Source organism: Mauremys reevesii, linkage group 5 (assembly GCF_016161935.1).
Source record: "Mauremys reevesii isolate NIE-2019 linkage group 5, ASM1616193v1, whole genome shotgun sequence".
NCBI lineage: Eukaryota > Metazoa > Chordata > Testudines > Geoemydidae > Mauremys > Mauremys reevesii.
Window position 1 is genome coordinate 139888765 of NC_052627.1, and position 26305 is coordinate 139915069.

At 71.8% G+C, this 26305-nt stretch overlaps 1 protein-coding gene across 1 annotated transcript; it reads right to left on the reverse strand.

Moving 5' to 3' along the window:
• Positions 1–1150: 1150 nt before the first annotated feature.
• On the reverse strand, positions 1151–11801 carry PCGF1 (polycomb group ring finger 1). The gene is given in 9 exon segments (XM_039541223.1): positions 1151–1322; positions 2525–2605; positions 3903–3986; positions 4617–4650; positions 5854–5959; positions 6584–6655; positions 7662–7814; positions 9161–9266; positions 11646–11801. Coding segments are annotated over 9 exon segments (780 nt in total). The 5' UTR covers positions 11742–11801; the 3' UTR covers positions 1151–1274.
• Between the last annotated feature and the right edge of the window lie 14504 nt (positions 11802–26305).

Below are 26305 nucleotides of genomic sequence, written 5' to 3' on the forward strand. Positions count from 1 at the left end.
AGCAGGGGCTGCGGGTCAGGACTGAGGGGCACTGGCAGAGCGGGAGGGGGCCAGGCTGGGGGAAGCCCCGAGTTCTCATCCCCCCATTATCCGATTTCCCTGACTCAGCTGAGGGTCTCGTCCGGGGGGGCAGGGAAGTTCCCCCCGTTCTCCCAGGAAATCCCCGGGCCGTGGGCGCAGCCCGACCGGTCCCTGCATCGGGGAGTCCAGGGCCACAGCCCCCCAAAGGGGCGGGGGGGGGAGCTCCTTGGGGACACGTGCGCGGCTGCGGGGCCGGGATCCCATGCGGGCGTCAGGGCCAGGCCTTGCTGCAGCTGTTCCCCCCCCCCGCCCCCCCGGGAGCTGAGCTGGGGGGGCCAGGGCCCAGCGCCCGTCTCGGTTCTGGGGCACCGGGGGGGCGGCCGGCCGCGCAGGAGGCCCCAGGACACTTCTGAACAAAGCCTGGGTCACCGCGCGCGCGGGGGATGTGGGGCCAGGCTCCCTGCCTGCGGCTGCCCCCTCGCCGTGGGGCCGGGCCAGCTGCCAGGAGCCCCTTCTGCTCCTCAGGGCCGGGCGCCGGGCCAGGGCCAGCTCAGGGCACCTGTTGGATTAGGAGACAGCAGCCGCCCGCGTCGTGGTTGCAGCCCGGCAGCCGGCTGAGCGCAGCTCACCAGGCCTCTCGGGGCGGGGGCCCAGGGGCAAGAGACCCCCCCCGCCTTTCCCTACCCCGCGGGCGGGAGCAGCCCAGCTCCCCGCGCCCCCCCCAGCCAGAGGAATTCAGGGGGCGCCCCTGGCAGGTGCGGTACCGTGCCCACAATCGTGGCGAACTGGCCGAGTGCGGTGAAGCCGGCCAGGGGGCCCCCCCAGGAATCGCAGGGTCCATGACTCTCAGCCCATTATCTGCGGCCCCAGGCCCCAGATTTCCCCCTCGCTCCTTGGGGGGGGGGCAGTGACGGTGATTAATCTAGTGAGCTCAGCACAGCAACTGGCGCTGGGTAACGGTCTCCACGGGGCTCCCTCCCTCCCGTGCCCCCCCCCGGCACTCCCGCATGCGGCTGTGTGGGAAGGGGGGCTGGGTACTGCCCCGGGGGGGCTGTTTGTTCCCTCCTGTGGGCACTGCCTGGCGCTCCCCTGCCCCCCTCCCCCCGGTGCCACACACGGGCCAACCGGCCAGGGATTTTCAACTGTTTTATTCAAAAAATAGACTCGGCTGGGGCAGGAGGGTTTAAGTTAGGGGGTCGGGGGCAGCTGCAGGGTGTGGGGGTCTCTGGGCCTGGCAGCCTCTGCCCATCCCCCTACCTCCTCTTCTCCTTCACGCTGTAATGCAGGAGCAGGGGCGCAGGCTGCAAGGCAAGAGAGGGGCTGTGAGAGCAGGAGGGGCAGCGGGACCCTCGTAGCCCCCCGACCCCCCCATCCCCCGCTGCCGGCCAGCGTGGCCCCCCCCAGCGCACCCCCCCGCTGCCTGCCAGCGTAGCCCCCCGACACCCACTCCCCAGTGCACCCCATCCCCCGCTGCCTGCCAGCGTAGCCCCAGCGCACCTCCACTGCCTGCCAGCATAGCCCCCCAACCCTCCCAGTGCACCCCGCTGCCTGCCAGTGTAGCCCAACCCCACTCCCAGCGCACCCCATCCCCGCTGCCTGCCAGCATAGCCCCACCCCAGTGCACCCTCCTCTGCCAGCCAGCATAGCCCCCAACCTCCCAGTGCACCCCCGCTGCCTGCCAGCGAGCCCCCGACCCCCACCATCCCCGCTGCCTGCCAGCGTAGCCCCAGCGCACCCCATCACTGCCTGCCAGCATAGCCCCCAACCCTCCCAGTGCACCCCCGCGGCCGGCCAGCGTAGCCCCCCCGACCCCCCCATCCCCCGCTGCCTGCCAGCATAGCCCCAGCGCACCCCATCACTGCCTGCCAGCATAGCCCCAACCCTCCCAGTGCACCCCCGCTGCCTGCCAGCGTAGCCCCCGACCCCCACCATCCCCGCTGCCGGCCAGCGTAGCCCCACCCCAGCCGGCCAGCATAGCCACCCCAACCCTCCCAGTGCACCCCGCTGCCTGCCAGTGTAGCCTCCCGACCCCACCATCCCCGCTGCCTGCCAGCATAGCCCCCAGCGCACCTCCACTGCCTGCCAGCATAGCCCCCAACCCTCCCAGTGCACCCCCGCTGCCTGCCAGCGTAGCCCCGACCCCACTCCCCAGTGCACCCCATCCCCGCTGCCTGCCAGCGTAGCCCCCTCCACTGCCGGCCAGCATAGCCCCCAACCCTCCCAGTGCACCCCCGCTGCCTGCCAGTGTAGCCCAACCCCCCCCTCCCCAGCGCACCCCATCCCCGCTACCTGCCAGCGTAGCCCCCGACCCCACTCTCCAGCGCACCCCATCCCCCGCTGCCTGCCAGTGTAGCTCCCCCGACCCTCCAGCGCCCCCAGCGAGGGAGCAGTGCCCAGCCCTGGGAAGCAGCCGCCTCCCCGGCGCTCAGTGGGGGTGAGAAACGGGCAGTGCCAGGCCAGGCCGGGCACCGGCTGCGTGCCAGGGAAGAGGCCCCGCACCCACCCTGCCGAACCAGCGGGACAGCCACAGCTGCTTCATGGTCATGTGATCCGGGAGCACCTCGCTGCCGTACAGGATCTGCACCTGCCACGGGGACGCTGCATCACCAAGTGCCCGGCCCGAGACCCCCCCCAGCCCCGTGGGGCCCGGCCCGGCCCAACCCCCACCCGGCGTCGGCCCGAGACCCCCGCAGCCCAGGCCCGGCCCGAGACCCCCAGCCCCGCGGTGCCCGGCCCGGCCCGAGACCCCCAGCCCTGGGCCCGGCCCGGCCCAACCCCCACCCGCGCCCGGCCCGAGACCCCAGCCCGCGGTGCCCGGCCCGGCCCAACCCCCACCCGGCGTCCGGCCCGAGACCCCAGCCCCGTGGTGCCCGGCCCGGCCCAAGACCCCCAGCCCGCAGTGCCCGGCCCGGCCCAACCCCACCCGGCGTCCGGCCCGAGACCCCAGCCCCATGGGGCCCGGCCCGCCCAACCCCACCCGGCGCCCGACCGAGACCCCAGCCCGCGAGCCCGGCCCGGCCCAACCCCCACCCGCGCCCGGCCCGAGCCCCAGCCGCGGTGCCCGGCCCGGCCCAACCCCTACCCGGCGCCCGGCCCGAGACCCCCAGCCCGCGGTGCCCGGCCCGGCCCAACCCCCACACGGCGCCCGGCCCGAGACCCCAGCCCTGCCCGCCCGCCCAACCCCACCCGCGCCCGGCCCGAGACCCCCAGCCCGCGGTGCCCGGCCCGCCCAACCCCGGCACCCGGCCCGAGACCCCCAGCCTCGCGGTGCCCGGCCCGGCCCAACCCCGGCGTCCGGCCTGAGACCCCCAGCCTTGGCCCGGCCCGCCCAACCCCTACCCGGCGCCCGGCCCGACGCCCCAGCCCGCGGTGCCCGGCCCGGCCCAACCCCCACCCGCGCCCGGCCGGGCCCCCAGCCCCGCAGTGCCCGGCCCGAGACCCCCCCAGCCCGCGGTGCCCGGCCCGGCCCAACCCCACCCGGCGCCCGGCCCGAGACCCCAGCCCCGCGGTGCCCAGCCCGCCCAACCCCGGCGTCCGGCCTGAGACCCCAGCCCCGCGGTGCCCGGCCCGGCCCAACCCCACCCGGCGCCCGGCCCGAGACCCCCCAGCCCGCGGTGCCCGGCCCGGCCCAACCCCGGCGTCCGGCCCGAGCCCCCAGCGCCCGGCCCAACCCCTACCCGGCGCCCGGCCCGAGACCCCCAGCCCCGCGGTGCCCGGCCCGGCCCAACCCCACCCGGCGCCCGGCCCGAGACCCCCAGCCCGCGGTGCCTGGCCCGGCCCAACCCCACCCAGCGCCCGGCCCGAGACCCCCAGCCCCGGGCCCGGCCCAACCCCCCACCCGGCGCCCGGCCCGACACCCCCTGCCCGCATGGCTCACTCACGTGCTGCAGCGCCAGCCCCAGGCGGTGACACAGGACCCTGCGCAGGTGGCGCACCTGGGCCCGCACCGAGCAGCGCACGTACTTCTGCTGCAAGGGAGAGCGCGAGTGAGGGGGCAGCGCAGGGCTGCACCAGGTCTGGGACAAAGCGAGCACCCGGCCAACACGCCCCTTGGAGACCCCCAGCCCGCCCCCCACGGCTACTGCACACGGATCCCCCTGGGCTCCCCCGGGCCACCCTCCCCGTCCCTACTCTGGTGCAGCGTTTGCTGGGCAGGGCGCTGGGCGGGCACAGGTGCAGGGGGCATCCCTGGCATGGGCCCAGCAGGGCTCGGGGAACACACTGGTGCCCAGCCCAGGGCTGCGGGGCCGATGGGGAGCACAGGAGGCATCGGTGGAAGGAGCCACCCAGGCTGCCCTCCCCCCACCCCTGGCAAGGGGCCTAGCCACTGCCTCCAGCCCCCCGAGCTAGCGAGCCAGGACCCAGCCCCCGCGGGGGAGCCGCACAGCAGGGGAACGAGGCCACCGGCTGGGAAGAGGCCCCCCCCATGGTCTTACCCACCTGCCCCCAGACCGCTGAGCACCCCAGGAAACACCCGTCTGCGGCCCCAGAGCCCCCCGGTGCCCTCAGCTGGCAGCAGGCGGCGCCATGTCGGCCGGGCGGGGAGCTGCACCCTGCTGGCGGCACAGCCTGGTCACCCCCTGCCCGGGCCTTACCTGCAAACCGGCCTTGTTCTTCTCTTTGCTGGAGCTGGGGAGAGACAAGCGGGGACGGCCCATGAGAGCTGGGCCTGCGGGAGGGGAGCCCAGCCCTGGGGCGCTGGCAGGGAGGGTGCAGCATGGGCACCGCCTGGCCCCCTTCACAGCAGCTCCCCCCCGCGCTCCCCTCGCCTGCCCCGGGGAGCACAGAGCAGCCCCCCTGCAACGGGAGCCGCGTCTTCGAGCCCCACCAGCCCTGACCCCCGGCCAGCGTGTGCGCGTCACGTCCCGTCTGAACGTGGCCAGCGTCCAGCCCCCGGCCCGCTGGCGTGTCCCCCCCAGACGGGGACCCTTCTCTGTAAACCGCCCGGGCTCCCTGCGGCTCCGGTCCGATCCCTTCCATCGTCCCGGGGCTCTTCGCCGCCCCTCCAACTTCTCAAGGGCCCTCGTGGGCTGCGGGCACCAGAGCCGGACGCCGGATCCCCGCAGCAGCAGCCACCCCTGGGCTCCTGCTCACCAGCCCCCTGTACACAGCCCAGGGCGGCAGTCGCCTTCCGGCCGCAGCGCGGCGCTGGGCGCTCAGGGCCAGCCGCTCAGCCGCCGGTCCGGACGGCCTGTCACCGGGGGCTTGTGCCCAGATCACCCTCAGCACGTCCCCCTCCCCGACCTTGGCTCCAGGGGCCGGGCAGAGCAGAGCTGGGGCTTCGGGATGGGCAGAGCTCGTAGCCAGCCAGGGGCGCTGTGCCCTCGCCCCACTGCTCCAGCGCGTACGACGGGGCGCAGGGCTGCTGCCCGCTCAGCCTCCCCGACCCGGAGCCCCACAGGGCCGTTGCTCTCGGTGCTGCGGCCCCTCCCCAGAGAGGCGCTGGCCAAAGTCGCACTCGGAAACCCCACTCAGCCTCCCCAAGGCCCCTCCAGCCTCCACGGAGCCAGGACTCGCCCGCGCTCCTTGCCCTGAGCAGCTGGGGCCGGTTAAACCCCAGCACCGGCTGCCCGGCTGGGGTGCGCGGCGGGGCTCAGGGCAGGCTGGGGGCACGGGGAGGGAAGCCAGGGCTGCGGATCAGCATGGAGAGCCCCCCCCCCCCGGCTCAGGGCAGGCTGGGGGCACGGGGAGGGAAGCCAGGGCTGCGCATCAGCATGGAGAGCCCCCCCCCCTCCACGGCTCAGGGCAGGCTGGGGGCACGGGGAGGGAAGCCAGGGCTGCGGATCAGCATCGAGAGCCCCCCACCCACCCCGCGGACACCGCCCCACTGACCTCTGCCGCTCCAGGCACAGGGAGACGTGCTCGTCGTAGCGATAGTAGTGGGCCCGGGAGTGGTCGAAGCTGCTGTAGGGCAAACCCATCGTGTCGACCACGGGATCTGGGGGAGACGCAGGGCAGTGAGAGCCACGGGCCCGGCCCCCCAGCCAGCACCCGGGGGGGGCAGTGAGAGCCACGGGCCCGGCCCCCCAGCCAGCACCCGGGGGGGGCAGTGAGAGCCACGGGCCCGGCCCCAGCCAGCACCCGGAGGGGGCAGTGAGCCACGGCCCGGCCCCCAGCCAGCACCCGGGGCAGTGACAGCCACGGGCCCGGCCCCCCAGCCAGCACCCGGGGGCAGTGAGAGCCCCACCCCATCCCCAGCCAGCCCCCTCTCCCACCACCCTGGGGAGGGCCCAGGCCAGCACACCAGCACACAGCTCAGGCAGGGGCAGGACCCCAGGAGAGGCAGCTACAGCCTGCCCACGCCAGCCCCGAGCCCTCCCGCGACCCCATCCTGCAGCCCCAGCCCCCCGAGCCCCCTCCCCCGCCACCCCGTCCTGCCCACGCCAGCCCCAGACCCCTCCCCGCCGCTCCGTCCCACCCCAACTCCACAGAGCCCTCCCCACTGCCCCATCTCACCCCACCGCTCCATCCCCCAGCTCCAGAGCTCCCTGCCACCCCTGTCCCCCCCCCAGCACAGGGCTCAGAGCCCCCCCCAGCCAGGCACAGGCTGGGAGCTTCGCACCCTCACTGCTGGGCTGGGTCACTCGGTCGAGGCCCCGCGACTGGTAGAACTCGCGGATCCGCTTCTCCTCGCCTGCGGGGGGAGGGACAGCGCTCAGCGCCCGGCCGGCTTCACCCCCTCCCCACGGGGCCCCAGCTCCGCCGCAGGGCCCCACCCCTCTCCCAGGGACCCCGCCTCCCCCACGGGGCCCCAGCTCCGCCGCAGGGCCCCACTCCTCTCCCAGGGCCCCCACCTCCCCATGGGGCCCCAGCCCCTCGCCCCCCAAGCAGCCCCCTGCCTCCAGCCCCCAGCTCCGCCGCAGGGCCCCCACTCCCTCTCCCAGGGCCCCCCGCCTCCCCCCCCACGGGGCCCCAGCCCCTCGCCCCAAGCGGCCCCCTGCCTCCAGCCCCCAGCTCCGCCGCAGGGCCCCACTCCTCTCTCCCAGGGCCCCCACCTCCCCATGGGGCCCCAGCCCCTCGCCCCCACAAGCGGCCCCCTGCCTCCAGTCCCCCACACGGGGCCCCCACTCCCTCTCCCAGGGCCCCCGCCTCCCCAGGGCCCCAGCCCTCGCCCCCGCCTCCACCTACAGGGCCCCAGCTCCGCCGCAGGACCCCACTCCTCTCCCAGGGCCCCTGCCTCCCCCATGGGGCCCCAGCCCCTCACCCCCAAGTGGCCCCTGCCTCCAGTCCCCACATGGGGCCCCCAGCTCCGCCGCAGGACCCGCACTCCCTCTCCCAGGGCCCCCCGCCACCCCCCCCACACACACACGGGGTCCCCACTCCCTTTCATAGGGCCCCCCACACGGGGCCTCTGCCACCCACCCCGCAGGGTGCCAGCTTCCCCCCCGGTAGGGCCCGGCCCAGGCTGTGCGCTCTGGGGTGAAGGCAGCCGCTGGCCGGGCAGGGGGCTGGGCGCTGCGGCGTGGAGCCATCGACGGGCGTCTCCCAGTCACGGGCCCGGCCCCTCGTGCCGATGGCTCCCTACGCAGGGGCTGCAGGTGGGGCGCATGCTGCCCCCCGATATCACAGCAGAGCCCCCACCCACCCCGCCCCACTCACCCCAGCAGCCCCCACTCACCCCAGCAGAGCCCCCCACTCACTCTCCTGCAGGCCGCGCACCAGCTTGTAGATGACGTCCTGCATGACGCGGTCCTGCTTGAGGTTGAGCAACGGCTGCGTCTCGTGTATCTACGTGTTGCACATGGGGCAGTACTTGCTGCTCTGCAGGTACTTCACGATGCAGCTCTTGCAGACTGCGGGGCGGGGGGGGGTCAGAGCCGGGGCCCCTCCCTCCCGCCAGAGCCAGAGCCAGGGGCCCCCTCCCTCCCGCCAGAGCCAGGGGCCCCCTCCCGCCAGAGCAAGGGGCCCCCGCCCTCCCGCCAGAGCCAGGGGCCGCAGCACCCGGCCTGGCCCAGCCCCCTCCCGCCAGAGCCCGGGGCCGCAGCACCCGGCCTGGGCCAGCCCCAGGGAGCTGCCCGGCCCCCTCCCGCCAGAGCCAGGAGCCCTCCTCCCGCGCCAGAGCCAGGTGCCCCCTCCCTCCCGCCAGAGCCAGAGGCCCCCTCCCTCCCGCCAGAGCCAGAGCCAGGGGCCCCCTCCCTCCCGCCAGAGCCAGAGCCAGGGGCCCCCTCCCTCCCGCCAGAGCCAGGGGCCCATCCCTCCCGCCAGAGCCAGAGCCAGAGCCAGGGGCCCCCTCCCTCCCGCCAGAGCCAGAGGCCCCTCCCTCCCGCCAGAGCCAGGGGCCCCTCCCTCCCGCCCGAGCCAGGGGCCCCCTCCCTCCCGCCAGAGCCAGGGGCCGCAGCACCCGGCCTGGCCCAGCCCCCTCCCGCCAGAGCCAGGGGCCCTGGCCTGGCCTGGCCCCCTCCCGCCGTAGCCAGGGGCCCCGGCCTGGCCCAGCCCCAGGGACCAGCCCGGCCCCCTCCCGCCGTAGCCAGGGGGCAGCGCAGCACTGCACAGCACAGGAGGGGGCCCGGCTCCCCACGCTGGGCCCATCTACCCCACAGCCGGCTTCAGCCAGCAGCCCCTGCCCCTGCCCCGGCGGGGGCTGACCCAGCCCAGGGAGCCTCCTCCTGCAGGTGCTGGGGGCTGGGTTGGCTCCCGCCGCGGCGCTGATCCCCCTCCCCAGGGTCGCCCTGAGCTCCCCACAGCTCAGGACCGGTGCCCCCCAGGGCCATCCCCACCCCACGCAGGGCGGTGCGATGCTGCCACCTGCTGGCCCGGCTCACTGCAGCAGGCAACCCCTGAGAGCGCAGGGGTGAGGGGGAGGCCGAGGCAGGGGCCTGACCAGCCCCCCACCCCGCTCCCCATACCCAGGGCAGCGGCTCCCCTCGGCCAGCTCCCTCTGCCCCCTGCCCCGGCCCGACTGGCTCCTTCACAGGCATAGGGGGCTGCTGACTCCCGGGGGCGGACACCGGCTCCCCAGTGCAGCCCCTGGGCCAGGGAGGGCAGGCCAAGCTGGGCCAGATTGAGCAGCGGAGCCACTGGGAGCCCGGCCCCCCCCGCCCTCAGCTGCAGGAGCCTGCTACCCCCGCTGCCGTGAACCAGCCCGAGGGGGGGGGGGCTGGGCCCTGCTGCCCCCCCGCCAGCCTGGCCCCGCACTCACAGGTGTGCAGACACTCCGTGATGGTGGTGGCGTCGATGAAGTACCCGGCGCAGAGGCAGCACACGATGTGCTCGTTCAGCTCCTTCATCTTCACCTTCACCTCCTCCTGCCAGACGGGGCACGTGTCAGCGGGGCCCCTCACTCCCGACCCGCAGCCCCTGCGATCCCACGCCGGGGTCCCCTCCCCCCACAGCTCTGCTGGGGCCCCTCACTCCCGACCCGCAGCCCCTGCGATCTCCCCTCCCCCCACCGCTCGGCTGGGGCCCCTCACGCCCGACCCGCAGCCCCTGCGATCCCGTGCTGGGGTCCCCTCCCCCCACAGCTTTGCTGGTGCCCCTCACTCCCGACCCGCAGCCCCTGTGATCCCACGCCGGGGTCCCCTCCCCCCACAGCTCTGCTGGGACCCCTCACTCCCGACCCGCAGCCCCTGCGATCCCACACCGGGGTCCCCTCTCCCACAGCTCTGCTGGTGCCCCTCACTCCCGACCCGCAGCCCCTGTGATCCCACGCCGGGGTCCCCTCCCCCCACAGCTCTGCTGGGGCCCCTCACTCCCGATCCACAGCCCCTGTGATCCCACACCGGGGTCCCCTCTCCCCCAGCTCTGCTGGGGCCCCTCACTCCCGACCCGCAGCCCCTGCGATCCCGTGCTGGGGTCCCCTCCCCCCACAGCTCTGCTGGGGCCCCTCACTCCCGACCCACAGCCCCTGCGATCCCGTGCTGGGGTCCCCTCTCCCACAGCTCTGCTGGTGCCCCTCACTCCCGACCCGCAGCCCCTGTGATCCCACACCGGGGTCCCCTCTCCCCCAGCTCTCCTGGTGCCCCTCACTCCCGACCCGCAGCCCCAGTGATCCCACTCCGGGGTCCCCTCCCCCCACAGCTCTCCTGGGACCCCTCACTCCCGACCCGCAGCCCCTGTGATCCCACGCCGGGGTCCCCTCTCCCCCAGCTCTGCTGGGGCCCCTCACTCCCGACCTGCAGCCCCTGTGATCCCACGCCGGGGTCCCCTCTCCCCCACAGCTTTGCTGGTGCCCCTCACTCCCGACCCACAGCCCCTGCGATCCCACGCCGGGGTCCCCTCCCCCCACAGCTCTGCTGGGGCCCCTCACTCCTGACCTGCAGCCCCTGCGATCCCGCGCTGGGGTCCCCTCCCCCCACAGCTCTGCTGGTGCCCCTCACTCCCGACCTGCAGCCCCTGCGATCCCGCGCTGGGGTCCCCTCCACCCCACAGCTGTACTGGTGCCCCTCAACCCTGGGGTGTCCCCTCCTGCCTGCTCAATCCCACACCCCACCACTACTTCCCAGCCCAGACAGAGGCGGGGAAGCCAGGTGGCTGTCAGCTCCCATCCCTCAGGGGCCCAGAGAGGCCAGTGCCTCTGCGCAGCCACCCCGCCCCATGGGCTGGCAAACGAGGGGCCCTCCTGCCCGGCAGGGGATGGCCCGGGGCTGGGGCGTCCCCCACCAGCAGCCTGTGTGGGGGCAGGGCCACACAGGGACTGCACTCCGGGGGGGCTGGTGCCACACTCCCCCTAAGGTGCAGCGTGTTGCAGGCTCTGGGATAGAAGGGGGCCAGACCCCGGCACGAGGTGGCTCACGGCGCGGCAGTTACGAGGGCCAGAATCAAGGCAGGTGCCCGTGGGTGGGCTTGGCTGTGGGGCTCCGGGCCCGTGAACCTCTGCGTGCCGGGAGAGCAGCCCCGCCACGTCCTCGCCCTGTGCCCAAGGAACGCAGGCACCCCTGGCTGGGCCCCAGCAGGAGGGTGGCCAGGCTCTGCCTGGGGCTGGGCACGGGCACGGGCACAGCACCAACAGCCCCTAGCAGAGCCTGGCCACCAGTCCCCATGGCCAGGGGCCCGGCTGGGGTCAGACCAGCTCGCAGGGCCACTGCCATCTTGGGGGGCCAATGCAGCGGTCCGTGAACCTGCACCTCTGGGGTTGTGAGCCCTAGACCTGCCCCCCGCCCCTCCCCACCTCGGCCTGCAGAGCTGCTCTCGACCCCTAGCTCCTCCTGACCCATGTGCTGGCTCAGCCCAGGGAGGCGCCCGGGGAGTGAGGGCCCAGCCGCAGAGGGAACTGTGCAGGGGACCCACCGAGCTGCCCCAGCTTGGCAGGAGGGGGACCCCATGGGGACTGTGGGGGGCAGGGAGTGGATGGGCCCCGACAGGGCTACCAGCTCCCCCACTGCACACTGGCCTGTCCCTCCCCGGACGACATCACCTTAACTCTGCCCCAGCCCGGCTGGGGGCGGGGCCTGGGCCCTAGGGGGCGGACTCGGAGTCCCCGCAGCGAGGACACGAGGCTCACGCATGCGCACGGGCAGCCCTCGCACCGCCAGGCACAGCCTTCAGAGCACGTGCGCACCGTCACCAGTGCGCATGCGCAGCCCGTTCCCTCGCCCACTCAGGCGCGGGAGCCCCTCTTCCGCCCGCGCATGCGCGCAGCTCAGTGGCCCGAGGCCGGCCGGTGCGGGGGAGCCGCGGCGCCTCACCTCGTTGCGGAGCGGGTCCATCTTGTAGACGGCCTGGAGCTGGTTCCGCAGCCGCATGGCGATCGCCATCGGGCCCCCCTGAGGAGGAGACGCCATCTTAGAACCGCTCCACCCACTTCCGGGTTGGGCGGGGCCTGTCACCACGGCAACGGGCGGAACTACAGCTCCCGGCCTGCCCCGCGCGCCCAGGCCGCAGCGAGCGGGGCGGGGCGGGGCGCCGGGCGGCTGGCGTGGTGCATGCCGGGAGCTGTAGTCCCCGTGTCCGTCCTGGGGCCGAGCGCCCCGCCCCACCGCCGGGTCCGTCCTGGGGCCCCAGCGCCACCTGGCGGCTGCGCCGTGTCCTGCAGCCCAGCGGCCCGGGCCCCGCTGCTCTGCGGTGCCCCCACTCCCCGCAGCCCCGCTCTGCCGGTGCCCCACTCCTGACCCGCAGCCCCTGCTCTGCCGGTGCCCCCACTCCCGACCCGCAGCCCCCGCTCTGCCGGTGCCCCACTCCCGACCCGCAGCCCCCGCTCTGCCAGTGCCCCACTCCCGACCCGCAGCCCCTGCTCTGCCGGTGCCCCCACTCCCGACCTGCAGCCCCCTGCTCTGCCAGTGCCCCCACTCCCGACCCGCAGCCCCTGCGGTGCCCCTCCCACTCCCGACCCACAGCCCCGCTCTGCCGGTGCCCCACTCCCGACCTGCAGCCCCTGCTCTGCCAGTGCCCCACTCCCGACCCGCAGCCCCCGCTCTGCCGGTGCCCCCACTCCCGACCCGCAGCCCCCTGCGGTGCCCCCACTCCTGACCCGCAGCCCCTGCGGTGCCCTCCCCACTCCTGACCTGCAGCCCCCTGCGGTGCCCTCCTGACCCGCAGCCCCCGCTCTGCCAGTGCCCCCACTCCCCGCAGCCCCCTGCGGTGCCCAGCCCCCTGCGGTGCCCCCACTCCCCACCGCTCTGCCAGTGCCCCCACTCCTGACCTGCAGCCCCCTGCGGTGCCCTCCCACTCCCGACCCACAGCCCCCGCTCTGCCGGTGCCCCCACTCCTGACCCACAGCCCCTGCGGTGCCCCCACTCCCCACCTGCAGCCCCCGCTCTGCCGGTGCCCCACTCCCGACCCGCAGCCCCCGCTCTGCCAGTGCCCCCACTCCCCCGCAGCCCCCGCTCTGCCAGTGCCCCACTCCCCGCAGCCCCGCTCTGCCAGTGCCCCCACTCCCGACCCGCAGCCCCCGCTCTGCCGGTGCCCCACTCCCCGCAGCCCCCGCTCTGCCGGTGCCCCACTCCCGCAGCCCCGCTCTGCCGGTGCCCCACTCCCGACCCGCAGCCCCCGCTCTGCCAGTGCCCCCACTCCCGACCCGCAGCCCCCGTGCGGTGCCCCTGCGGTGCCCCACTCCCACCCGCAGCCCCGCTCTGCCAGTGCCCCCACTCCCGACCCGCAGCCCCCTGCGGTGCCCCTCCCCACTCCTGACCCACAGCCCCCGCTCTGCCAGTGCCCCCACTCCCCCGCAGCCCCCGCTCTGCCAGTGCTCCCACTCCCCTGCAGCCCCCGCTCTGCCAGTGCCCCCACTCCCGACCCGCAGGCCCCGCTCTGCCGGTGCCCCCACTCCCGACCCACAGCCCCTGCGGTGCCCCCACTCCCCACCTGCAGCCCCCGCTCTGCCGGTGCCCCCACTCCCGACCCACAGCCCCCGCTGCTCTGCGGTGCCCCCACTCCCGACCCGCAGCCCCCGCTCTGCCAGTGCCCCCACTCCCCGCAGCCCCCGCTCTGCCAGTGCCCCCACTCCCGCAGCCCCGCTCTGCCAGTGCCCCCACTCCCGACCCGCAGCCCCGCTCTGCCGGTGCCCCACTCCCGCAGCCCCCGCTCTGCCGGTGCCCCACTCCCCGCAGCCCCCGCTCTGCCGGTGCCCCACTCCCGACCCGCAGCCCCCGCTCTGCCGGTGCCCCCACTCCCGACCCGCAGCCCCGCTCTGCCAGTGCCCCCACTCCCCACCAGCCCCCTGCGGTGCCCCCACTCCCGACCCGCAGCCCCCGCTCTGCTGGTGCCCCCACTCCCGACCCGCAGCCCCCGCTCTGCCAGTGCCCCACTCCCGACCCGCAGCCCCCTGCGGTGCCCCCACTCCCGACCCGCAGCCCCCTGCGGTGCCCCCACTCCCCACCCGCAGCCCCCGCTCTGCCAGTGCCCAGACCCCCTGCGGTGCCTCCCCACTCCTGACCCGCAGACCCCCGCGGTGCCCCACTCCCGACCCGCCGCCCCCTGCGGTGCCCTCCCCACTCACGACCCGCAGCCCCGGTGCCCTCCCCACTCCTGACCTGCAGCCCCCTGCGGTGCCCCCACTCCCCACCCGCAGCCCCGCTCTGCCAGTGCCCCACTCCCTGCCAGTGCCCCTCCCCACCCGCAGCCCCGCTCTGCCGGTGCCCCACTCCCGACCCGCAGCCCCCGCTCTGCCGGTGCCCCCCCTCCCGACCCGCAGCCCCCGCTCTGCCAGTGCCCCACTCCCGACCGCAGCCCCCGCTCTGCCGGTGCCCCCACTCCCGACCCGCAGCCCCGCTCTGCCGGTGCCCCCACTCCCGACCCGCAGCCCCCCCGCTCTGCCAGTGCCCCCCACTCCCGACCCGCAGCCCCCTGTGGTGCCCCCACTCCCCACCCGCAGCCCCCGCTCTGCCGGTGCCCCCACTCCCACCCGCAGCCCCCGCTCTGCCGGTGCCCCCACTCCTGACCCGCAGCCCCCGCTCTGCCAGTGCCCCCACTCCCGACCCGCAGCCCCCGCTCTGCCGGTGCCCCACTCCCGACCCGCAGCCCCCGCTCTGCCAGTGCCCCCACTCCCGACCCGCAGCCCCGCTCTGCTGGTGCCCCACTCCCGACCCGCAGCCCCCTGCGGTGCCCTCCCCACTCCCGACCCACAGCCCCCGCTCTGCCGGTGCCCCCACTCCCGACCCGCAGCCCCCGCTCTGCCAGTGCCCCCACTCCCGACCCGCAGCCCCCGCTCTGCCGGTGCCCCCACTCCCGACCCGCAGCCCCCTGCGGTGCCCCACTCCCGACGCGGTGCCCTCCCCACTCCCGACCCGCAGCCCCCGCTCTGCCAGTGCCCCCACTCCCGCCAGCCCCCTGCGGTGCCGTGCCCAGCCCCCGCTCTGCCAGTGCCCCCACTCGCAGCCCCCTGCGGTGCCTCCCCACTCCCGACCCACAGCCCCCGCTCTGCCGGTGCCCCACTCCCGACCCACAGCCCCCTGCGGTGCCCCCACTCCCCACCTGCAGCCCCGCTCTGCCGGTGCCCCGACCCGCAGCCCCCGCTCTGCCAGTGCCCCCTGCCAGTGCCCCCTGCCAGTGCCCCTCTGCCGGTGCCCCACTCCGCCCCCGCTCTGCGGTGCCCGGTGCCCCACTCCCGACCCGCAGCCCCCGCTCTGCCAGTGCCCCACTCCGCCCCCTGCGGTGCCCCACTCCCCACCCGCAGCCCCCGCTCTGCCAGTGCCCCCACTCCCGACCCGGTGCCTCCCCACTCCCGACCCACAGCCCCCGCTCTGCCAGTGCCCCACTCCCGCGCCAGGCCCCCCGCTCTGCCAGTGCTCCCACTCCCCTGCAGCCCCGCTCTGCCAGTGCCCCCACTCCCGACCCGCAGGCCCCCGCTCTGCCGGTGCCCCACTCCCGACCCACAGCCCCCTGCGGTGCCCCACTCCCACCTGCAGCCCCGCTCTGCCGGTGCCCCACTCGACCCACAGCCCCCGCTGCTCTGCGGTGCCCCACTCCCGACCCGCAGCCCCCGCTCTGCCAGTGCCCCCACTCCCGCAGCCCCCGCCTGCCAGTGCCCCCACTCCCGACCCGCAGCCCCGCTCTGCCAGTGCCCCCACTCCCGACCCGCAGCCCCCGCTCTGCCGGTGCCCCACTCCCCGCAGCCCCCGCTCTGCCGGTGCCCCACTCCCCGCAGCCCCCGCTCTGCCGGTGCCCCCACTCCCGACCCGCAGCCCCCGCTCTGCCGGTGCCCCCACTCCCGACCCGCAGCCCCGCTCTGCCAGTGCCCCACTCCCACCTGCAGCCCCTGCGGTGCCCCACTCCCGACCCGCAGCCCCCGCTCTGCCGGTGCCCCCACTCCCGACCCGCAGCCCCCGCTCTGCCAGTGCCCCCACTCCCGACCCGCAGCCCCCTGCGGTGCCCTGCGGTGCCCCTCCCCACCCGCAGCCCCCGCTCTGCCAGTGCCCCCACTCCCGACCCGCAGCCCCCTGCGGTGCCCTCCCCACTCCCGACCGGTGCCCCTCCCCGACCCGCAGCCCCCTGGTGCCCTCCCCACTCCCGACCCGCAGCCCCCTGCGGTGCCCCCACTCCCCACCCGCAGCCCCCGCTCTGCCAGTGCCCCCACTCCCCGCAGCCCCCGCTCTGCCAGTGCCCCCACTCCCGACCCACAGCCCCCTGCGGTGCCCCCACTCCCCACCCGCAGCCCCCGCTCTGCCGGTGCCCCCACTCCCGACCCGCAGCCCCCGCTCTGCCGGTGCCCCCACTCCCGACCCGCAGCCCCCGCTCTGCCAGTGCCCCACTCCCGACCCGCAGCCCCCCCCGCTCTGCCGGTGCCCCCCACTCCCGACCCGCAGCCCCCCCCGCTCTGCCGGTGCCCCCCACTCCCGACCCGCAGCCCCCCCGCTCTGCCAGTGCCCCCCACTCCCGACCCGCAGCCCCCTGTGGTGCCCCACCCTCCCCACCCGCAGCCCCCGCTCCCCCGGTGCCCCTCACTCCCCACCCGCAGCCCCCGCTCTGCCGGTGCCCCCACTCCTGACCCGCAGCCCCGCTCTGCCAGTGCCCCCACTCCCGACCCGCAGCCCCCTGCGGTGCCCCCACTCCCCACCCGCAGCCCCGCTCTGCCGGTGCCCCACTCCCGACCCGCAGCCCCCGCTCTGCCAGTGCCCCACTCCCGACCCGCAGCCCCCGCTCTGCCGGTGCCCCACTCCCGACCCGCAGCCCCCGCTCTGCCAGTGCCCCCACTCCCGACCCGCAGCCCCCGCTCTGCCGGTGCCCCCACTCCGCCCCGCAGCCCCCGCTCTGCCAGTGCCCCCACTCCCGACCCGCAGCCCCCGCGCTCTGCCGGTGCCCCCACTCCCGACCCGCAGCCCCGCTCTGCCGGTGCCCCACTCCCGACCCGCAGCCCCCGCTCTGCCGGTGCCCCACTCCCGACCCGCAGCCCCCGCTCTGCCGGTGCCCCCACTCCCGACCCGCAGCCCCCTGCTCTGCCGGTGCCCCCACTCCCGACCCGCAGCCCCCGCTCTGCCGGTGCCCCACTCCCGACCCGCAGCCCCCGCTCTGCCGGTGCCCCCACTCCCCACCCGCAGCCCCCGCTCTGCCAGTGCCCCCACTCCGCCCCGCAGCCCCCTGCGGTGCCTCCCCACTCCGGTGCCCCACTCCGCCCCGCAGCCACCCCGCTCTGCCGGTGCCCCCACTCCCGACCCGCAGCCCCCGCTCTGCCGGTGCCCCCACTCCCGACCCGCAGCCCCCGCTCTGCCGGTGCCCCCACTCCCACCCGCAGCCCCCGCTCTGCCAGTGCCCCCACTCCGCCCCGCAGCCCCTGCGGTGCCTCCCCACTCCCCGCAGCCCCCGCTCTCCCGGTGCCCCCACTCCGCCCCGCAGCCACCCCGCTCTGCCGGTGCCCCACTCCCGACCCGCAGCCCCCGCTCTGCGGTGCCCCCACTCCCGACCGCAGCCCCCGCTCTGCCGGTGCCCCACTCCCGACCCGCAGCCCCCGCTCTGCCGGTGCCCCCACTCCCGACCCGCAGCCCCCGCTCTGCCGGTGCCCCCTCCCGACCCGCAGCCCCCGCTCTGCTGGTGCCCCCACTCCCGACCCGCAGCCCCCTGCGGTGCCTCCCCACTCCCGACCCACAGCCCCCCCGCTCTGCCAGTGCCCCCCACTCCCGACCCGCACCCCCCCCGCGCGGCCGGTGCCCCTCACTCCCGACCCGCAGCCCCGGGCAGCCTGGCCCCGGGCTCCCACATGCCTGGCCTGGTCTCCGGTGTCCTGGAGGCCCTGGGTTGTTCCTGAGGATGCAGGGTAAGGGGGCTGGTCTCATCATCTGGGGGTGTCAGTGTGGGGGGGTTGAGCAGGTGGGGGGTGGGGGGGCTCTTCCTTGGCGGCCCTTGGGGGCCAGGCTGGTTGCAGGGGCCTGCCCTGGCCCCGGTGCTTACTCCGGGGGGAGGAGGAAGGGCCTCTCCTGTGCTGCCCCCGGCAGCATCTGACCAGCCGCAGGGGCCTGCATCTGCTGGGCGCATTCCCGCCCACGGGCCAGCACCAGCCAAACCCGGGGGGTGGTCCCCATGCCCCCGCCTGGGTCTGTGCCCCTCCCCCCAGCCAGAGGACACCTGTTGGCCCATCTGGAGGGGCAGTGGGGAAGGGAAACATGGGGGGGGCCTGGGGCTTGGTGTGTGAGATACAGTCTGTGCCAGTCAGAGCTGGGAGCCAGGGCGCCTGGGTTCTTCCCAGCTCAGGGGTGGGTTAGAGCAGGGGGGCTGGGAGCCAGGCCTCTGGCCCTGACCGACCTTGGGCAAGTCCCTCGCTTGCTTGGTTCCTCAGTTTCCCCAGCTGTATAATGGGGAGAGTGGCCCTCAGGGGCTGGGGCAGAGGCGGGCTGGGAGCGGGCGAGGCGCTGGGCTCGCTGCCTCTTTCACCCCTGTGGGTGCCAGACGCGCCACAGGCAGGCTGAGTCTGGGCAGGGCCCCCGAGTGGGGGGGCAGGTGGTGCCCTGCAAACACGGGCTCTTGTCCGTGCTCAGGGCTGGCACGTCGCGGCTCGGCCGCCGAGCAGAGCACCTGGCTTCTGCCCTAATTGCAGCTACCCAAGGAGCTGGCCCGGTGAATGGCTCATTGTCCCGCCCGCTGCCAGCTCCTTCTGCTCCACTGGGCGCGGCCCCGGCTGCCCGGCCGTGACGCGGGGCTGGGCGGGGGCCGTGCTCCCAGTGCCCCACGCCAGCTGGCAGAGCCACGGGGCCGGGGGGTCTCACCGGCCTGCGGTGCCTGGCCCGAATTCAGGCCTTCGTAATGCTTTGTGCAGGGACAGACACCCCCACCCCCGACGCTCACCCTGCCCCCCTCCCCGAGGCTGCTGGGCAAGCCCCTGACACACGGTGTCTGGGGGAGGATGCTGGGACCCCCCATAAATTCTGCTGCTGCCTGCAGGGGCCTTGGGGGCTGGTCTGGGGGAGGGGCAGGGCAGCACCATGGCGCCGTGCAGGGGGCTCTCACCAGGGTGTTGTTCTGCACAGGCTCTTTCCAGGGGGGATACGGCAAAACGCCACATTTAGTAGCAATCCAGGTGCCCGTTAACACTGCATCAATCCAGGTGCCCGTTAACACTGTATCATCTGCATGTGAATACCTGGATTACTAATAAATGTGGCGTTTTGCCTTATCCCCCCTGAAAAGATCCTGTGCAGCACTTTGAGTACAACAAGGGCAGGGTCCCCCCCGATCTCAGTGCCCCAGGTGACCTGCCTCACGGGGCGTCACTACAACGGCCAGGGCCGGGGCAGGGCTCCAGCGTGGGGGGCTCACCAGCGCCCCAGGAGGACAGGGCCAGGCCAGGCTGACATGGAGCCCAAAGCCAGCTGTGGGGCCAGGCTGTGACCCTGTCCCAGGGGTGAGGGGAGCAGTGGGCAGAGCCACATGGGAATGGGGCCTGTGGGGGGTCCCTGGCCTGGCAACATCAGGGCCCCAGGGAGCAGGGGAAGCAATGGGATGATGGCCCCTCCCCCATTCCCCTAGGGCCCCCAGACCCCCCCCCCTTTTCATCTCTGTGCTATGCTAAGAGCTGCCAGCGCCGCGCCCCGGTGACCAGCAAACCACAGCTGGGGCTGGCCCCCCCGGGCCTGGCTCTGTGGGGCTCACCGGGCAGAGCACAGGTGACGCAGGAGGCTGTGGAGCCGGCCCCAGAGGGCACGTGGGGCCCTTGGGGGCTGCCCCACTGAAGGGTTCCCCCAAGGGACGGTTTAGAAGCTGGCAGTGGCACCGATCCTGGGGCTCTGTGACATGTGTCACTGGCCCGAGACTCGCACACAGGCCCTGTGCCTGGACTGAGGCCCCTGAACCAGGGCCAGGGCTTGCACACCTCCCGCCCAGCTCTGGGGCAGCCCAGGACAGCGCGCCCCACCGGCCAGCCCACCCTGGCTGAGACGCCCCCTGGCTGCCTTCCCCCTGAGGGCCAGGGAAGAACCGGACGGGAAGAAATGCTCGGCCCAGCAGCCTGTGCCAGGCCCGGGGGCTCAGGGACTGGCTAGGGTGAGGCGTATGGGCTGCGGGACCCTGCAATGATGCCATTTGCAATCAGCTCCTGAAGATGATGTCACACGTCTCCCATCTCTTAGAGTGCAACTTCCTAGATCTCTGTGACGGGTTCCCCCCTCGGGGTGGCGCCTGGAACTGGGGCACCGCTGAGCCCCTCGACCCACCAGCCCGGGCTCCCTCTCACTCTGCTGCTGTGACAAGTTGCTAAGCTCTGCAGGCCGGACATTCACCAGCATTCGCACAGGTAGGGACACACCCAGCTGCGGCTTCACACACACGCTGAGATCAGCTCTGCCTGGGGAGGCTCAGCTCAGGAACTGCCCAGTTACACACGTGCACCCCCATTTGAAGAGTAAATCCAAAATCGCCCCATCTTGTGCTGCACAGAGAACGGTACAGCCTGAGCTCATGAAACCCGCCCCTCCCTCGATGTGGAGGAAGTTACACAACAGGCTTCTGCCCCAAGTACGATTTCTACCCACTGGGTTTAGACAAAACCAAACCAAGGTTCTGAACTACAAACGCTGGCTGTTAAGTGTTATAAGTGACAGCAAACAAAGCAGATTCCTTAGGAAACAAACCCACAAACTGAGCTTAACACGCTGGAGCGCTTGGATATCAATGAGCAGCTTCTCGCCCTGACTCATAGGCTGGCAGATCCGTAAGGCCCAAGCTGCCTTGGCGTTCCCAGGGTCTCTTACACAGGCTGGAAATCCCTTAGCCTGGGCCCAGCACTTCCCCCAGTTCAGTCCTTGCCCCGCAGGTGTTCCCAGGCGTGTCGTTGTGGGGAGAGCGAGGTCCCATCATGCTGTCATTGCCCCCTTTTTTATCTTGCCCCCACCTGCTGGAAAGCTCCTTTGCTGTGGCCTGGGTCAGGCAGTGCCCATTGTGCAGCGCTGTCTCGGGGAGGTTTCTGTTGCACACAGTCCTGGGGTGATCCTGGTGCCTGTGCGCATCTCCTCACTGAGCCATTAACCTTGTTTGGCCTTTTTACTGTCGTGCCTGGCAGGCGGCTTGGGGGTGTTTTCAGCCTCACAGCACGTTCCAGTAACACACACAAAGCCAAACTTCATAACCTCACACACGACAATAGCACAGACAATGCCACGAGATATTAATGTCTAGAAGACCAAGACTTTTAGAATGATACCTCACAAGGCAAACTTTGTACAAAACATGTCCTAATTACATGACTGGTGAATATTGGGGTGCTGGGGTGTCACACTCTCCCTGAAGGGTTGGGAGTCTTGTAGGCTGATGTTGTGCTCTGTTCCTTTTGCACATCCCACGTCCCACTCATGCAGTGAGAAGATCCTGGATCTTTCACAGAGTTTCTCCCTCACGCGATCCTTCCACTCCTCGGACAACGGCGAGTCTCCGAAGTCAAACTTTGCAGGATCTATCGCCGGAACTTGAGTTTCACACGGGGGTCCGACGATGGATTCAGGTCTGCTGCCTTCTGCCCTTGCTTCACAACCACGTCACGGCTTGTTTCATTAGCAATCAGTATAACCCTTTTTCCTGGCTCCAGCGGGCAGGGTTACGACTCCACTGGGGACTCCCTCAGCCGGCTGCTCTACCATTGCCAATGACCCTCTACTGCCTTTCAGCCAGGTGCTCATGACAAGCCCTTCTCGCTCTGTCCTTGCAGGCACTACTGACGGGGTTGTGCCCACGTACCTCACTGGTAGCTCAGATGTCTCCTCCATTTTCCTAGAGCAGTGGTCCCCAGCGGGCACCAGATGAAGGACCATGGCAGCGGTTGCGCATCTGCCAAAATGCCGCCGAATTTCGGCGACGACGCCTCTGGAGGACGTCGCTTGTCGGTGGCAAGCAGCAGCATCCAGAGGCGTCGCCTCCGAAATGCTGCCAGATTTCGGCGGCGTTTTGGGGGATGCTCGGCCGCCGGCCAGGACGCAGGTGCATTGGATGCCCCCACGGGCGCCATGGTGCCCGCAGGCACCGCGTTGGGGACCCCGTCCTATCGGCTTCAGCACAAAGCATCCGGATCATCAGGGTGTTCAGGGATTGGTCCCCAGCCCGTCGCCTGCAGTGATCTGTGAGCACCGCGAAGGGACTGGAGCTGGCCCCTATCAGCACAGACACATCAGAGGTCCCTTTAGGGTCAGGGCACATTAAGGCAGCTGTGTCCACCGCCTCCCTTACCCCAGCCACCTCCTCCGGGAATTCCAGGTGCGCTATGACATGCCCTTGGTGGGGGCTTCATCCACGCTGAGGCCACACAGACCAAGGCCGGTGCCTGAGCATCCACTGGCAGAATGACTGAACTATAATAGCCACTTGAGATCCCGTGTCAAGCTCGGCTTCACACTCCGCCCTTCAATCCTCTCCGTGACCTCCCGATCAGTCCTGCGGGGATCCCTGCTGGAGTCTCTTCTAGGGGAGCCTTCAAATCCTGCGGGCCTGAAAACGTGCGGGACTCACCCCTGCGGCGCCTCCTGCCGGCCAGCTCTGGGAATTAACTCTCCAGCCATTGGAGCCGGTGTCCAGGGCCGGCTCCAGACCCCAGCGCGCCAAGCGCGTGCTTGGGGCGGCATGCCGCGGGGGGCGCTCTGCCGGTCGCTGGGAGGGCAGCAGGCGGTTCTGGTGGACCTCCCGCAGACGTGCCTGCAGATGCTCCACCGGAGCCGCGGGACCAGCGACCGCCAGAGCGCCCCCCGCGGCGTGCCGCTGTGCTTGAGGTGGCAAAATCACTAGAGCCGCCCCTGCCGGTGTCCCACTGCCGCTTGGCCCCCGTGCCCCTCCCGGACCCGGTGCCCTATTGTCTGGGGTGCTGCCCCCTGGCAGTAACCCCTCAGTCTGGGTCTCCCCCTCCCAGGGGACCCCCCACCCACTATCCCCACCTCAGTCTTGGCTACTGCCCAGTCTCCATCTGGCCCCGTTCCCTGGGGCAGGCTGCAGTGTCGGCCACTCATCACTGGCAAGGGGGGTTTGGACCTGCTGCCTTGGCCTACCCCTGGGCTGCCCCTGCAACCCAGTGCCTAATCAGCCTTAAGGCCTGGGGCTTTCCTAGGCCGGAGCTCCCAGCTCCCTGGGCCTTTCCCCAGCCCTGCTCCACTCCAGGTACCTGGTTACCCTCCCTGCAGCCAGGCCCTTCTCTCCCGGCACCCAGAGAGAGACTCTGCTCGAGCGCCCGGCTCCCAGCCTCCCCTATAGGGCCAGCTGGGGCCTGGCCCCACCTGAGCCTGCTCCCCACTCAGCCTGGGCTGGTTTGAACCCTGTCAGGGCTGGAGCGGGGAACCACCCCCTACAGGGACCCCCAGCCCCAGACTCGTCAGCAGTTCCTCAACCCCTCCCAGCTGGTTCTCAGCTTCCCATACCCTGAGGAGGGATTTTCTTCATGACGCACTTGGCAGCGCCGTGTCCACCCTGAGCACATCGGGAGCAGACGAATGGTCCTTCCCCTTCGCCCGGGGGGGACGCTGGCTCGAAATGCTGAATTCTCCCTCGCCGCAGCCAGAGGCCTGGCAGCCAATGGTGCTTTGCAGCTCAGCTGTTCTGTCAGGGCGGGGGGGGGGTTCCTCTCTGGCGCTCACCGTCGGGGGGCTGTGCTGGCTGGCCCAGACGATTGGGCTTCCCAGAGCTCACTGGCAGCCTCCCTCTCTGATCAGCTGGGAGTAACTCGGGGCACGTTCCTGCCGGTCTCTGAGCCGGACCCGAAGTAGAATCAGGCTCCGATACTGAGTTCCTCTTACAATCTGAGCCAGTCCCGTCTGCTCCATCTGCTCCGCAGTCACTGGTTCTAGCCCACGGAAGCTTTCGCCCCAATAAATGTGTTAGTCTCTGAGGTGCCACAAGGACGCCTGCTCTTTTTGTGGATACAGACGAACACGGCTGCCCCTCGGAGACCTGCTCCCGGCTGGACAGCTCTCTGAAGCAGCCTCTCCAGCTCCTGGGTATAGGTGGAAACCTTCTCGCCCCTTCACTGTCGGGAACTAAGGACCTTACAGTAGCTGTCCCCAGAGCCCCCTACGCTCCCAATGGTGCTCGAGGGCCACCAGGCAGCTCTTCCCACCGGCCCCAGGGTAAGCGAGCTGCAGGGTGCGAATCACGTCTAATGCTGGGCCCCTACCAGACAGCGTCGCTTAGCAGATACGGGCCCCTCCTGCAGCGGCCCAGCCCGGGCTCAGAGGTCACCGCCCACACGGGGAAGAAGGCTCCAGGCTTGCTCTGGCCATCCCGCCCCACCAGCCGCGGTCCCAAGCTGCCTGCTCACCGCTGCTGCGGCCTCTCGGCTGTGAGCTCTGCTGGCCAGTCTCGTAGTGACTGTGAGCTCTCAGCAGGGTCCCACCACCCCTCATTCCAGCTCTGTTTAAGCTCTTAAACTAGGAGAGGCTCCTAACAGCCTGTTCAGCTCTCTCTGTGCCCAGGGGAGGACCAGGGCAAGCCAGCCCCGCGGGGAGCGTTCATCCAGACCCTGCTCGCATCAGCAGAGGAGAACTGGGGGTGTGGAGTGACCCCCAGGCTCTGGGAGCTGGGGCCTGGAGCGTCGGCACAGGGTCAGCTGCAGCCGCTGGCAGCCCAGCCTCTCCCAGCTTCGTCCCAGCACACGCTGCTCCCCCTGCAGAGCCCTCCAGCGAGCCTGGCACACCAGGGTGGGGCTTGGAAACCAAGCCCCGCCCACAAGCCTAGCCCCGCCCACACCCTGTGCCCGCCAAGCCCCGCCCACAAGCCAAGCCCCGCCCATGCGCTGTGCTCACCAAGCCCCGCCCACAAGCCTGGCCCCGCCCACAAGGTGTCACTCACAGCAGACAGAGGGTGTGCCCCCAGCTTCGGGGAAGTCCCGTATGTGAGGAAGTGGGGATGGTCTCAGTGTTTTCTCTGAATACGGTGCTGGTGCCTCAGTTTCCCCTACGCCGTTCTTAGGTCTCTAGGTGGTGGGATCAGGGGGTGGGATTGGTGCAGAGCCCTAGAGGGCAGGTGTGATGGGGTCTGCACAGAAAATGGCCGGCGCCCGGTCTCCTGGCAACGGCTGGCCTGGGCCCCTCCCCGGCAAGGTGCCAAGGGAAGGTGCTGAGAACAAAGCGATCAGGTGCCTCCTGGCCCGGGAAGGGACGAAGGCAGAGGGGGGGCTGGAGCGTTTCCGTTTGGAGCTGGCTGGGGACATGGAGGGGAGCCCAGACAGGGCTCTGGCTTCCCCTGCCCCCCAGATGGACCTGACTGAGGGGTCCTGGTGTCTGTACCTGCAGGGCCTGTCTTGGACTGTGTCCCTGGCGTCTAAATAACCCGTCTGTGTTACTGGCTGGCTGAGAGTCCCGGCGAATCGCAGGCGGCGGGGGGTGCAGGGCCTGACTCCCCCACACTCCGGGACACCTTAGACCTGCCCCCTGGGCCTACCCCCCCTGCCCACCCCATGAGTCCCATGGAGCCAGGTGCGCCTGGCCGCTCTGCAGGGTGAATGCCCCTCGCCCAGCACGGGCAGGGGGCACAGCCAGGTGGGGTTATGGGGCGACTGGAGCCAGCCTAGCCAGGCCTGGTCAGCCCAGAGCCCCCAGCCCCGTCCCTCAGAGCTCGCTCTGTCCCAGTTCAGCTGGGCACCGGAGCCCTCAGCACCCCCGGCCTTTGCCCCGAGCTGGTGTGGGCCCAGTGGCTGAATCAGCCCCGTTATCTCAGCTCCACTGATCTGAGAGCTAAGGCCCAGCCGCCGGGAGCCGCTCACACCAGCTGGACCCAGCAGCACAGGCTGCACCCCCCCGCCCCATGACGTTATTGATAGAATCTGGGACCATATAGAACATGGGTTGCAACCAAGGTCCTGCAGTGGCACCAAATCTATGTAAAGGGGGTCATGTGAGGTGTCTAAGAGCAGGTTAGGGGTTGCTGGTTAGGATTATGCTGTCTGGGTGCATGTGTCATTTTGTAGTTGAAGTTATGAATATTGGCTCTGTACTGTCTGTACTTCAAACTTGTGCTGTGCTTCTGGGAGACACCCCAGACAAGTTGGTGTTAGCTCTGCCTAGCCTGCTTGAGGGCCCATTAAGGACCATTAGCTACACAATTGACCCATGGAGAGAAGGCAGACACGCCTTGTGACTCAGCAAAGTGCAGGGACTGGCCCATGTGACTCCAGACTCCATTTTGCTGTAATTTTCCACAGTGGGGACAAAGAGGTTCTTACACCTGGAAAAGCCTATAAAAGGCTGATGCCTCATCTCCATCTGGTCTTCAGTCCTGCTTCGTACCTCTGGAGGGACTTTGCTACAAACTGAAGCTCTGCACAAAGGACTGACTGACCCACCCCAGCGGGGGATGTTCCAGAGACTTAATCTAAACCTGCAGTTTACTCCAGCACTGCTGCAAGCCTGAACTAAGAACTTTGCCATTACTGTATGTAATTGATTGCATTTAACCAATTCTACCTCTCTTCTCTACCTTTTTCCCTTTGTAAATAAACCTTTAGATTTTAGATTCTAAA